We start from the raw sequence: 12,505 nt of genomic DNA, 5'->3' as shown, positions 1-12,505 counted from the left end.
TCTATGCATTGTGTGTTATCTCCAGTGTAAATCTCCTGAAGTGCATCCGGAGGCGACCTGCAGCCCAAACATGTCTCCCTCCCTCCCTCCCTCTCTATCTCTCTTCAGTGCCAGCCCCCTCCCTATTTCTCAGTCACGATAATCATCTAGTGGAGAGCGATGCTCGCTTGTCTTAAATACTGATATGTTAATGTAATTAGAGAGGAGTCGTTTAGCAGTCAGTAATTGGTACAGGGTTGCTTTAAAGCTGCTCCATGACCAATGGGATTTGGGGATGGAATAGCAGTGAGAGAAAAAAAGATTTCACTATTCAATTCCTGAGGCCTTTGGGAAATAGTGCCTTAACTCAACTTTGTCTCTGTGACATTGAAGAAGTTTTGGAATTTTTGCATAGAACTTGAGAAACTTAAAATGGAAGAATTTGGTAAATTTTCAGAAAAACCAAGAATTTAGCACAATCTGTCTTTTTCCTTTTTCCAGCCCACCTCTATAAGTGCTATGCACTACGGGACAGCTGTGGGATGTGTCTGAAGGCAAACCCCAGGTTTGAGTGCGGCTGGTGCGTACAAGAGAAGAAGTGCTCCCTGAGGCAGGAGTGTACTCCTCCAGAGAGTACTTGGATGCACGCCACCACAGGAAACAGCCGCTGCGCACACCCCAAGATTACCAAGGTAAGCCATGATAATAATGACACATACTCACACGTAACGCCAAATAAAGCAGCTCAGTGTGCTCCTGAAGCTCAGCAAGATAACACATACCTGACTGCGCATATGCACCTGCAAGTACACACACCCACGTCTTAGAATTGGATTGAAAGTGCTAAGAGTAATTCTTGGATTTTATTTATATTTATAAAACATTCAGCTCCCTACGTAAATAAAAGTAAAACTTCATAAAGTTACTCCTTTTCTGCCAAAAATTTAAACTAATGCCATTGCATATATGTTAACACCCCAAAGGTTCATGAGGCCAGGGAACAGTCTACTCTAAAATCAACATTGCACGGAGCTGAAAAATCCAAGTTAAAGAAAAGCTCTTGTCTTACCACAGCCAAAGTTAAATCACACACTTTTATTTGGTGTTCGTTGCCCAGCAACTCAACCTCCTGAACAACAAACAAGTCAGGTTTCTGTCAGGCCAGGGGTCAGAAGGGAGGGGGTTCAAGTGACAATATGCCCTTTGTAACAGGGTTGTGATTACGTCTCGTTCAGCAACCTTGAAAATGAATACCTGCCTTTTGACACAAATCAGAAGATTGCCAAAGTAATTTCTTTAGTAAAAGATAGTGCTCCAAAAGAGGAGAATTGAAATCCCCATCTGTGCTGCATCATTGTTTGGCCTCAGCAAGTGGAGGGGGACATTGGAGGAGGGAGGGCTGCAGGGAGGACAGACAGCTTAGAAGCCATCACCATGACTGCAACCACAACACAGATGGGCCAGCCAGGAGGAGGCAGTTCACACACACCAAGACTGAACACACTGACATGATTAGAGATGATAGCTACACACACACACACACATGCACACCTGAGGAGGTGGAGCGGGTGGTTGTCAGGAGTGTGTGTGTGCGTGGGAGAGAGAGATAAAGAAACAGAGAATGTGGAAGTTTGCTAATTGTGTCCCGCCATGGGTGCAGAATGTGTGTGCGCACAAGTGCGCTTGTGTGCATCTGACAGGCCGGCTGAGCTAAGGCGTCTAAACACCATGGCGCACCCATCTGTTGCCACCGGTAACCATGGCGGTGGTCCTCGTCTGACTGTGACCTGGGTCGCTGTCTCCACAGCTCACCGCTGGGACTGACACACGTGCACGCTCACACACACACACACACACACACACACACACACACCACACACACACACACACACACACACACACACACGCACACGCACACACACAGCATGGTTTGGGAGCCATGCACCTCTGTGTGAGACGCATCTAGACGTTCTACACTTTCACTTGTTTCTTGTTTGTCCTTCCGCTTTCTTCCCTTCTCTCTCCCTCTCTCCATCATTCTTTTTTCGAGCTTTTAGCAAAGCATTTTCTCTGTCTTTAAATGTGATTGTATCTCAAATAAGATGAAGTGTCATTTCAGGTGAAACGAGTGCCATTTCTCTCCATTTAAATGAGTGTGAAATATATGTATGGTCTATAATGAATGCCCATTTCACCAGTGCAGGCTTGTATAGATGGAGCCCTCAGTACATTTCCTGTGTGACACGGGTTCGTCTCTCTGAATACGTAATGGAGATATTGGATAATTGGTGCACTGGCACATAGATAAATCCTTTAGCTAATGCGCGCTCTCTCTCTCTCTCTCCTTGCTTCAGTTATCTCTTTGAAACAAGCGTACAGAGGCAGTTGGGTTATGTGTGTGTGTATGTATGAGGGTGGGGGGGGGGGGGGTGCGTATGAAAGGGTGGGGTGGGGATGTGTGCGTGCGTGCAAGCATGTGCTCTTGCATGCATATTGAGGAGTAAATCCTGGCCTCAGGGCCAAGATGTTGGTGGCAGTCAAGAAGCAGGCGAAGAAGAAGCTTTAAACAGCAGGAGGAGAAGCAGACTGCAGGTTTGAGAACACAGAGGGAGAGACAGAGAAGAACAGAAAAAGAGGGAGACACTGAAGGAAGCGTTATCACCTCTCCTCTCCACCTTTGACATTTACAGTGTGACATTTACTACCAAAAGAACATCCGCAGGCGACAAAGAAAATCACTCCCTTTTCTCCTGCCATTTCATCCTCCAAAAGAGCATCACATCCACCACACAAATTGAATATTACTCCAATTCTTACCATCCATTCGGTTAATCCCTCTTTTCCTGTTTGATCTCCCCCTCTTTTTTTGTTTATTTCTTTTTGCTTTATTCAGGCCGCTTTGTTTGTTTTTGCAGCATGCTAGCTTCTGTGTGGCCATTAGCTAGCGGATTAGCCACTAATTTCATTTGGACCGGAGAATGTGTGTTCAACCGGGAAGGAAACACCACTGGAGAGAGAGTGTGACCAATCACACACACACACACACACGCACACACACTTGCATGCAACATGGATACACAAACACACAGCGATCCAGAGCTTTCAGAGCAGCACGTGTTGAACCCATTTGGTATCATTTCTGAGTGTGCTATTGCCCATTTGATGCTGTTCAATAGTGTGCAGTTGGGTACTGTTCCACTAATAGCTCTGGCACCTAAGTACTGTTCTCCGAACACAGCAATTGATGTTTTAGGCCCTAAATGATTGGTTTTATACATTGTAAGAATTTGGCTGTTAGACTATTAAAGTGCTATTTTCATTGTGCTGTATTTTTTCTCCGCACTGACACCATGCACCCAGATTAATTAGTACTCCTTTCACAACAAGCAAACACACAGTCTGCGTGTTTGCAGGCGCAAACACCCTCACATTAGCCAGAAACACTCTGACTCCCACAAGCAAATGCACATACACACTCGAGGAGTGTACATTCAGATGTAAGATGTCTAAAGTCAGAGATAAAATAAGCTACAACTTAACAATGGCTTTGTATGGTACCCTCAAAATCACATTCGCAGCCACACGAATAGTGACACACACACTCACGCACACACATAATCGCTGTCTGGTGCTGTGTCCCAGTGTAGTGCAGCAGTGTCCTAGTACTGGCCTTGGATGCTGCCTGGCCCTCCATCATCCATCATCTCCTGCCTGTCCTCTCCTAGGGGACAGGAAGAGCATTACAGCTAGCCCTTAGAAACCAATTAAAACAACACAGGCCATGCCAGTATGTGTGTGTATGTGCATTTTTAGTGTCTTAGCATGTGGCACATTTACTGCGCTCTTTTTTTTCTTTGTGATCTTGTGTGTATGAGAAACTGTTTTTTTTTTTGTGTGTGTTTGCATTTTCTGTTTTCACATAGAGAAGTGTCTGAGTGCATCTTTGTCCAGCTTCACAGCTTGTGTGCTTTCTAAAGGCCAATGATTTCTCCCTTATGTCTTGTTAAGCTGCAATATTGGCCTTTGTCAGGCTTCTTTATGTATTTCTACTTCTCTATTTCCCTATCTTTCTCTCATTTCCTATCTTCCTTTATGTATCATCTGTCACACTCTCTCCTTGCTCTCACCTTTAACCATTTCTCTTTTGTCTTCCTTCATCCAAGCTCTCAAATCCTCCCATTTACCTTTTCTTCTTTCCCTTCCCTTCCCTTCTTCCTTCATCTACCCTGTCCCTCTATCCTCTTCCTCTCTTCCTCAGTTTTTCTCCTTAGAGGCCAGTAACCTCTGCTTTGTCTCATATGCCTGTAAGGCTTCGCATCTTCATTCTTGATATTTTTTTACTATGTCATGTGTAAGCACTTAATAGTAAAGACTTCTCATATCCTTGTGTTCTCTCCCTTCATTGCCTGCATCAGTTTGTTTGTGATTTGTTGTTTTTGAGAGGCTTTCATATCACAGATAAACTTGAGAAACCTAACGCCATGTTCATATCATCTCTTTCTGTGTCCCCTGCTTCCCCCTTCCTCATCCTCCTATAACTAGCAGATGCTATCAGTGCACTGCCGCTCAGCCGGCCACAATAGGCCTCACACAAAGCCTCCGACACAACGGGACAAGTCGGAGACGAAGAGAAAAAAGGGAGCTTGAATGGGTGTAGAGCACTGCGACGGCAAGAGGAGAATAGATCGAGTGTTTAGGCTGGTGGCTTTTATCAAAAAGGGCTTTTTGTTTGTGTCGTTTAGTTGTGGATGTAACAACTTGTGTATCTATGTGTGTGTGTGTTTTGATAAGCCAGTGCTTATGGAGAAAGAGAGACTTGATTACCATATCTGAAGATTGTGACTGGTGCACCGCTGTGTGCCACTCACTCTTTTGTCTCCAGCTAAAATATATGCATTCAGGCACATTGACAAAGAGACAGAGAGTGAATTAAAAAGACACAAGTCCGGAGAGGAAGAGGGAAAGGGCGAAGGAAGGAGGAGGGATGTTCATCAGAAGCCTAGCTGGTGTAAGATGGAAAACACTCCTTAATTATATCACTGTGGCATTTCAGTTCTGGCCTGCATGACACTGGGCTTTGTTCCCATTGTGTGTTTCTGCTAGTGGTGTCCTGAACACCTGTGGCTTTTACTAGCCTGCCACCTTTTCTATAATGATGTTAGACTGGGAGATCATTGTGAGGTTTCAGGTGGAGAAATGGAGCTGTGAACAGGTTGAGAGAATGGATCTAATTTATCTGCTAGACTGTAGATACACTTAAAAGAATAGTTAAACATTTTTGGATGTACACTTATTCGCTTTCTTGGCCAGAGGTCGATGAAAACATTGATAGCACTCTCATGTCTGAACATTAAATATTACCCTACTGCTACTTGCGCTTTGGTTTTTGTTCAGATTTAACAAATAAGGTATAATGTGTTAAATACTAAACTTTGGCTGCTTTGTAGGTATATTTTGCCACCTTTGGACAGAGCCAGGCACAGAGCGGTGTCAAACTTCAAAACCCACAGCACAAAAGTGACTAAACCAGTTGCCCCATTGTCAAACTATTTTTAACAACTTTTGGTATCAGTGTACTTTATCTGTGTTACAACATGTTCCACATCCATAGGATGGAAACAGGCTAATATATAACTCTAAAGGCCTGATCTTTGAATAGAACTGAGAAAATGGTAGACGCTACCCTATATTGTGTGGCATGGTTTGCAGGCAGTTGTTGGAAGGGAGTGGGTGTTCAAAAACATTCCCTTCAAGATTTGTCCAGTTGGAAAACAAAAATGCTAGTAGCCACTAAATAACCGAGATTCTAGCATCATTTGTTTTGTGAGGATGCACAAATGAAGTTTACTGTGCCACTTTTGGATGTAATATATCTGTCAACTCTTGTTTTCTACACAGAACAGGAAATTATTTATCAGTATATATTTGTGTCATGTGGATTTCATACTTTAAGGGGAAATGTCTGATTGAGAGCAACAATGGGAGCATAATCAGTGATGATTCATTTTATCCATCCTTTGTGGCAAGTGAGGTCAAAGTGTGACCTTTCTCACACCACCACTCCACAACACCCAACCACCAATGTCTCATCTGCTTCACCTTCCTCCCACCCCGTCACAACAAATGACCCCACCCCCCCTTTGCCAGGCCCTAATCCAATTAGCTTTAGCCCTAATTATGCTAGTAATGAGTGATTACCAAAGGGGCCATTGTCTGCGTCGGGGGCTGGATGAATGGGACCGTGATTAGCGATTGGGCTAGCCTTGGGTAGCCATTAGCACCTCTGTACACCTTTTGCAGACCTCTAGAGGAAAGCAAAGGAGCAGAGGTCGTTGTGCGCTGTAATTGCGTAGAGTAGATTAATCGTCACAAGGTTAAATGAGAGATGTAAGCGAGGGCTTGATGGGTGGGTCCAGGTTAAGTGTGCGAGTTGGCAGGCTGTGAATGTTTGACTGAGTTGAGGTGGAGTTAATGGATCCAAGGTCATTTTTCATCTCTTTTAATGAGGTGGCAAGTGTCTGATTCATGCAGAATGGGAGATGACCATAATGGCATATTGTCATTCATGCTGACATACAATATATGTTCTATGATGTAGTGCCTTGGGTAAAAATTAATTGCCGCATGTGTTGATCTGGCTAACTTATGTCCTCTTTCATCTGTTCTTCCAACTAGTTGTATCCGGAGACAGGGCCCAGACAGGGAGGAACCATGCTGACCATCACTGGCGAGAACCTGGGTCTGCAGTTCAAAGACATCCAGAACGGAGTTCGAATCGGCAAGGTGACCTGCAACCCTCAGGAAGACCAATACATCAGCGCCGAGCAGTACGTTGACACTATCTCTGTCTTCATCGCTTCACTCCCACCCCTCACTCTCAGGCTTATTGTTTCTGAGACTCTACTTCCTTGCTTGTCTTTGTCCAATATCGATGTGGCAGCCCCAGTGAGTGCTAAACACAACACTGTGACTCTCTCTCAGACCTCTGTTTCACTAAAATCTCCAAAGGTTAAATGCTGCTTTCTCCTTTCAAACAAAACCAATTCCTCACAAGAGGGCTCGTTCTGCGTTAGGTACTGTTAGTCTTTGTACAAGTGCAGTTCATGTAAATCTGACAGCAGCTGAGTTTAGCTCAGTCAGAACTGAATTACCTCCTGTAACCACCTTCATCAGAATTAATTTTTGCCCATTCTGGGAGAAATTTAATGACATCTGAAGTGGGTGGTATATATCTTCTAAAAAATGTTCCACAGATGAAAGCTTGTCATGTGAGTGCTCCCTCTGATTAAGTTATATTTACTGCTTTCTGGGAAATTCTGAATCACGGTGGGTGCCACGGGTAGAGCTTAACTTCCAATAAATAACTGCAGTGGTATATTCTGGGAAAAGTACTACTCGTACAACGGCAGTAAACAATCATAGCTCCAAATACTCTCTTGAGTTCTAGGTTCAGTTTATTGGACATGACCGAACTCTTTGTCATGACTGTAAACGAGTTGCTTCATCACAGTAATTTTCCTCAGTGCTCATGTAAGTAATAACACGAGAATCATTTATTAGATTTCATTCAGAATGAAAAAAATTGACAAACACAGCCAGTGTGACGCTGGTGGTCGATTATTATAGCTAGCCAGAGATATTGAAACTATTAGATGAGTCACACTCTGTTTTATGTTGAATTCATCCAGAAGTAGAGAAGATACAATTAAGGACGAGGAAAAATTGGGGACGCTTGTCACAGCTGGAGGTGTCCTCAATATTCTATTTCCAACTATGTAGCTGTCATTTGTACACAAATGTTCCATTTGCTGAGTTGTGCAGAACGGTCCCAGCAGATTTTGTTTTCTCTCTGCCCCCTCACTAAGAACGAAACAGAAGAAATGTGACTTTGATGATTTGGCAGTCAGGACAACAGAACGCTGTGCAGCTCTCACCAACAATGACAGGTGTCCCCAAAATGGGTTTAGAAAAATGGCAATGACACGTCAGCCTTGATTTATAATTTATATCCTTGTATGTTGTCGTATTCTCACAGAACATACTATTTTTATATGTACTTCTGTAGCCGCAGAGTAATGTCAGGCGGTTCTGTGTTGTAACTTTTTCTTAACCACATGTTCATTTTGTCCTAGCAGTCACATCCAAAACCACCAAGGTGTCGATATTTAACCCTGTCAGCCTTGTACCGCTGCATTGGCCCGTTGCCATGGCACCCGCAGGAAGAGGTGGAAGAGGGCGCGGCTGGCAGTGAGGCTGTCATGCTAATTAAAAGTGATGTTAGCCATACGGTGCCATTAGCGGCCTGGTTGATCTCGTCTTCCCGTGACCCTATCAGAGCTGTAGCACAGGAGACAGGACAGGGTCACAAGACTGACAGCACAGGTCAAAGGTCAGCTGCTAGAAAGGGGGGAGAGAAGAAGGTGTACTGATTGTTGGGCAAAATGTAGACACATTGTTCTCGCTCTGGTTATTTCTCTTTGATTCTTCCGGCACTTGTACTTCTTCCAGCCTGCACACCACTCCCTATTTCTGTGACGGGAGTGGACTTAAGTTGCAAAAAAAAGAAAACATTTATTTAATAGTCTTGCCAGTCACATCGGCCATTAAATATTTACTAGATGGATTTGATTCCACGTTGAGAAAAGTAAATCATTGCCACCAGTGAGAAAAACAGAACCCTGTGTCCCTCTTTTTACTGCCTTATTAGTAGTTTCTGTGTGACAATTTGACATATGTTTAATTTTTTACGATCAGATTTCATCTCAGTTACTTGATTGAGTGAGGTATAATTTATAATGTTGTCATCCTTACAAATGTACCATGAACTTTCTGTCTTTCTAACCACATAATAACAGCTCAATGTAGCCACCTGTCATCTGTGCAGTAATGATGTGAGTGAAGCTGCAGTCTCTAACTGAGAGCTGTCCAGCATTTTAATCACGGCCCCTGTCATAGTGGGAGACCTGGGAAGAAATGAAAGGGAAAATAAAAACAATGGAAACGCACAGCATCGGAATGTGAAATTCATTGTCACCACAGCACTGCAGTTGCCATGGCCACCTGCAGGGAGGATGGAAGCAGGAGAGTTAATAACTCATCTAGGGCAAAAGAGAAGGGGGGGTAGGGGGGTGTAGGATATGAGCGCGTTCAATTAATCAGCCTCTCTCACTTTAACCCTCTATCCCTTCCTTTCTCTTCCTTTCTCTACCTCCGTCTTTCCTCTGCACTCTCACCCTCTCTCTCCGTATCATTCATTCGCTCTGGCTAATTAACAGTCAAGTGTGTCTCCAGTGGGTGAAACATGGAGTAAGTGTATGTGCATGTGTATGGGTGTGTGTTCTCCCCTGCGGGCTACACCGCCACTCCTCCCCTCACTCAATCATTTCTCCAGTGGATTTTCATTTGGCCAGCCAGCGCCCAAGGCCAAGTGCGAAGCTTATGGATCTACAGTACACACTACTGCAGACACACACACACTCACATGCAAAACTCTTTCCTTTCATAGCACTGCAGATTTCCATTAATAGAGCATCTGGTCAGCCTTTTGTTATTTTTATGAATAAGGCAACAGAAATGGTTTATTCTGAGCTATTGGAATGTTTTTCTGACTTAGTGCAACATTTCTCTTCTCCTCGCTTTATCATCTGCTCCGTACTGTTTCCCCCTCTTTTCCTCACTTAGTCCTTGTTTGGGCTAATTTTCTTCCTTCTGAAAAAGTGATCTTGTTTTTAAGAAAAGATTGAAAATAAAACTCTGTAATTTGTGCATTTATTTAGGTAGTCGTGACACTTAAACTCATCTGTCCACCTCTGTGTTTCCCTTTTTCAGGATTGTCTGTCGGCTCAATGATGCAACAGGTTACAGGGTGCAGGAGGCTCAGGTGGAGGTGTGTGTGAGGGACTGCATTCACCCGGATTACAAAGCTATCTCAACTAAGGCCTTCACCTTTGTGGTAAGCACTGTTAATTCAAGATACAGCTCACACAAAGCTTTATGGACGTTGTTTAAATGGGATTTGATATCCATAGCCGAGCTAAAAAGTCATGCTTGACCCACCCGTCCTCCGTTTGTGTGTCGCTGTTTAGTCTCCATACTTTACCCGTGTCCATCCTTCCACTGGCCCCCTGTCTGGAGGAACCTAGGATCACCATTGAAGGCAGTCATCTCAATGCGGGCAGCGCCGTGTCTGTGAAGATAGGACTTCACCCCTGCCGATTCGAGAGGTTAGTGACTGTAAAGTGCTCCAAACATCCACAGCTTCTTTTGCTATAGTTGACAACACAACAACACTAGTGTTTCAGGAGATGTGTAACATGTAATTTAGTATTAGTATTAGTACATACACTTATCCATTTAGGTCCAACTTATTAAATAAATCTGTGATGTGTGATGATATCAATATTATTCTGGTATCCAATACTCATTACAAGGTAAGATTTTATGAAACACTGTACTGTCACTTAGTTACAAAAGTCATGCTGTTTGTAAAGGTGTTTACAGAGGCTCATTTCACAGGGAAGATGGACAGAACCTCTATTGCAGCGTAGGCAGGGAGGGACTGTGCCAGTAAAAGCTTTCCAAATGGTGAATAACAAAGTACATGCAGTGTTACTGCTGCAAGATATAATCAAATGTAGCTGATTTTATGTCTGAAATACAAGGGTAAAATTGTGGCCTTTTTTAGTTTATTTCTGTCAGTGTGGAGTTTTGTTTTTGGCTTATGCTGCTCTATAGAGAAGTCATAATGCTTTGAGATCGCCTACCCCCCCTCCCCCATCTGTTACTTTCTTCATCAGTCTGCCAGGTTTTTTTTTTTTTTAATAATTATAGTAATTTCTTTTTAAAATCACCCTTTTTTTCCCGGTTGCTGCCTTTGATTTGCAGCAGGTCCGAAAAATGCAGCCACTAAGAGAATGACCTGTAGTACTATAATTCACAGCAATTGTGAGAATGACAGTGTAGCCTTTCTCTGGGAAGCTGATATCATTGTTCAGTTGTGCTGTGAATGACTTAAGTGCATGGCCCACATTTTGTCAGAGATATGACTGTAATTTGAAAGGAATGATATGGTGCTGCTGGTAATTGGTAACTCATATTTTTCCTGCTTTGAACTCATGTTTGAAATACGTTTTTTTTTTTTTTTTAGTTTTTAGTTTTTAGAATAATCTGCCACAGTTATCTTCTGTTGTCACTCACTCTGCAATAGATTGTGCCAGGATTTCAAGAAGAGGAGACATAGATCCAATTTGATATGACTCTAGTTCTGTGAGCCAAGAACTCTATTGTTTCTTTGAGTCCCTTCCTGGCAATCTGACAGTGAACTGAGCTCTGGACTAAATCCACCCATGTATGGTGTCTGGCAGATGGCAGAGAGAAGAAACCTCACAGAAAAGATTGTTGGTGAATTAAAGCGAGCACCTATCTACTGAGAGGAATTTCTAAGCAGAAAAAATGTTATAAAACTACTTTTACTTTTACATTTTTCCATCATAGCAGAAGCTTTAGTCCAAATTTGGTCTTGTTTCTGTTTTTCCTATTTGTCTTTTTACCTGTGTGTTTTTTGTTTTGTTTTTTTAGCAAATTCTCCAAAATGCTGATGTTTTTATTATAGTGGTTTCCTTCTCTAAGGCAACAAGTGACAGGTTAAACTAATGAGCTTGGACCTCTCAAGTTCTTTCTATATCATATCAAAAGAAAAGTAAAGGCCAATTTAAAAGCTCTGTAGCACATCCCGAGAAAGGTGAACATAATAGTCTTGGCCTTTCATTCACTGAGCAGCAATAACCTTTATGGCCAAAGTAATGAACTGGTTGAGTCCATCTCTTTAATGTGTCTTTGTATTCAGTGGGGCCTCCGCTTTAATCAAAACCTATTTACCCCGAGTCACTCATCCTCTTATCTCTCTCTGCAACCCCTTTTCTTTGCTTCTCTTTTCTTTCTTTCTGTATCCCCTCTTGGCTTTCTTTTGTGTGGCCACAACCTTGTCAAAAATAACGTACGCGGGATCACAGGCGCTCTTGACGGCGACAGTGTTGTGAAAATGGTTTCCATGGAAACACAGCACTAGTGGAATGTGGAAAACCTTTTTTTGTATTTTGTCCTTCGTTTTTTTTTTTTCTTCTATCTTCATCCCCTCTTCAGTCCCCTCTCAGTCTGAGGACAATGTTGAAATTGCCTCCTGGGAGACAGCAGGGATATGTCCAACAAAGACACCCGATTCCTGTTTTTCCTTTCTTTTTTCCCATTTTTGCTCAGTTGCCCAGCCCCACCCCACCATAAGCCACCAGGACAGAGCAGCCAAAATAGGTTTCCACTCTTTCATCTTCACCATCATCTCCCATCTTTCTGTGGATTTCACTTTCACAGCAGATAACGGGGGAGGATTTGTGTACAGATCAGCTTGCTCTTCTCATGTTCAAAATTTCACACTGCGCTGCCTGCCATCATGCCTGCACAATGCACACACACCCATTTACACACACTTGCAGCACGCTGTGGGATGTTAGTAGACGATGAGTGACGTAAA

The 12,505-nt window shown here is 43.1% G+C and overlaps 1 protein-coding gene across 1 annotated transcript in view; it reads left to right on the top strand.

Annotated features, from left to right (window-relative positions):
• Nucleotides 1–12,505, top strand: part of LOC108884024 (plexin-A1) — a 185,487-nt gene that overhangs the window by 140,919 nt on the left and 32,063 nt on the right. Inside the window, 5 exon segments of the mRNA XM_018677631.2 lie at nt 481–671; nt 6,655–6,806; nt 9,808–9,931; nt 10,065–10,118; nt 10,120–10,202. Of these exon segments, the coding sequence (XP_018533147.1) occupies nt 481–671; nt 6,655–6,806; nt 9,808–9,931; nt 10,065–10,118; nt 10,120–10,202 (604 nt within the window).

Source organism: Lates calcarifer, linkage group LG12 (assembly GCF_001640805.2).
Source record: "Lates calcarifer isolate ASB-BC8 linkage group LG12, TLL_Latcal_v3, whole genome shotgun sequence".
Lineage (NCBI taxonomy): Eukaryota > Metazoa > Chordata > Actinopteri > Centropomidae > Lates > Lates calcarifer.
The sequence above is the reverse complement of the archived record's forward strand: the minus strand, read 5'-3'. Positions and strand labels throughout refer to the sequence as shown.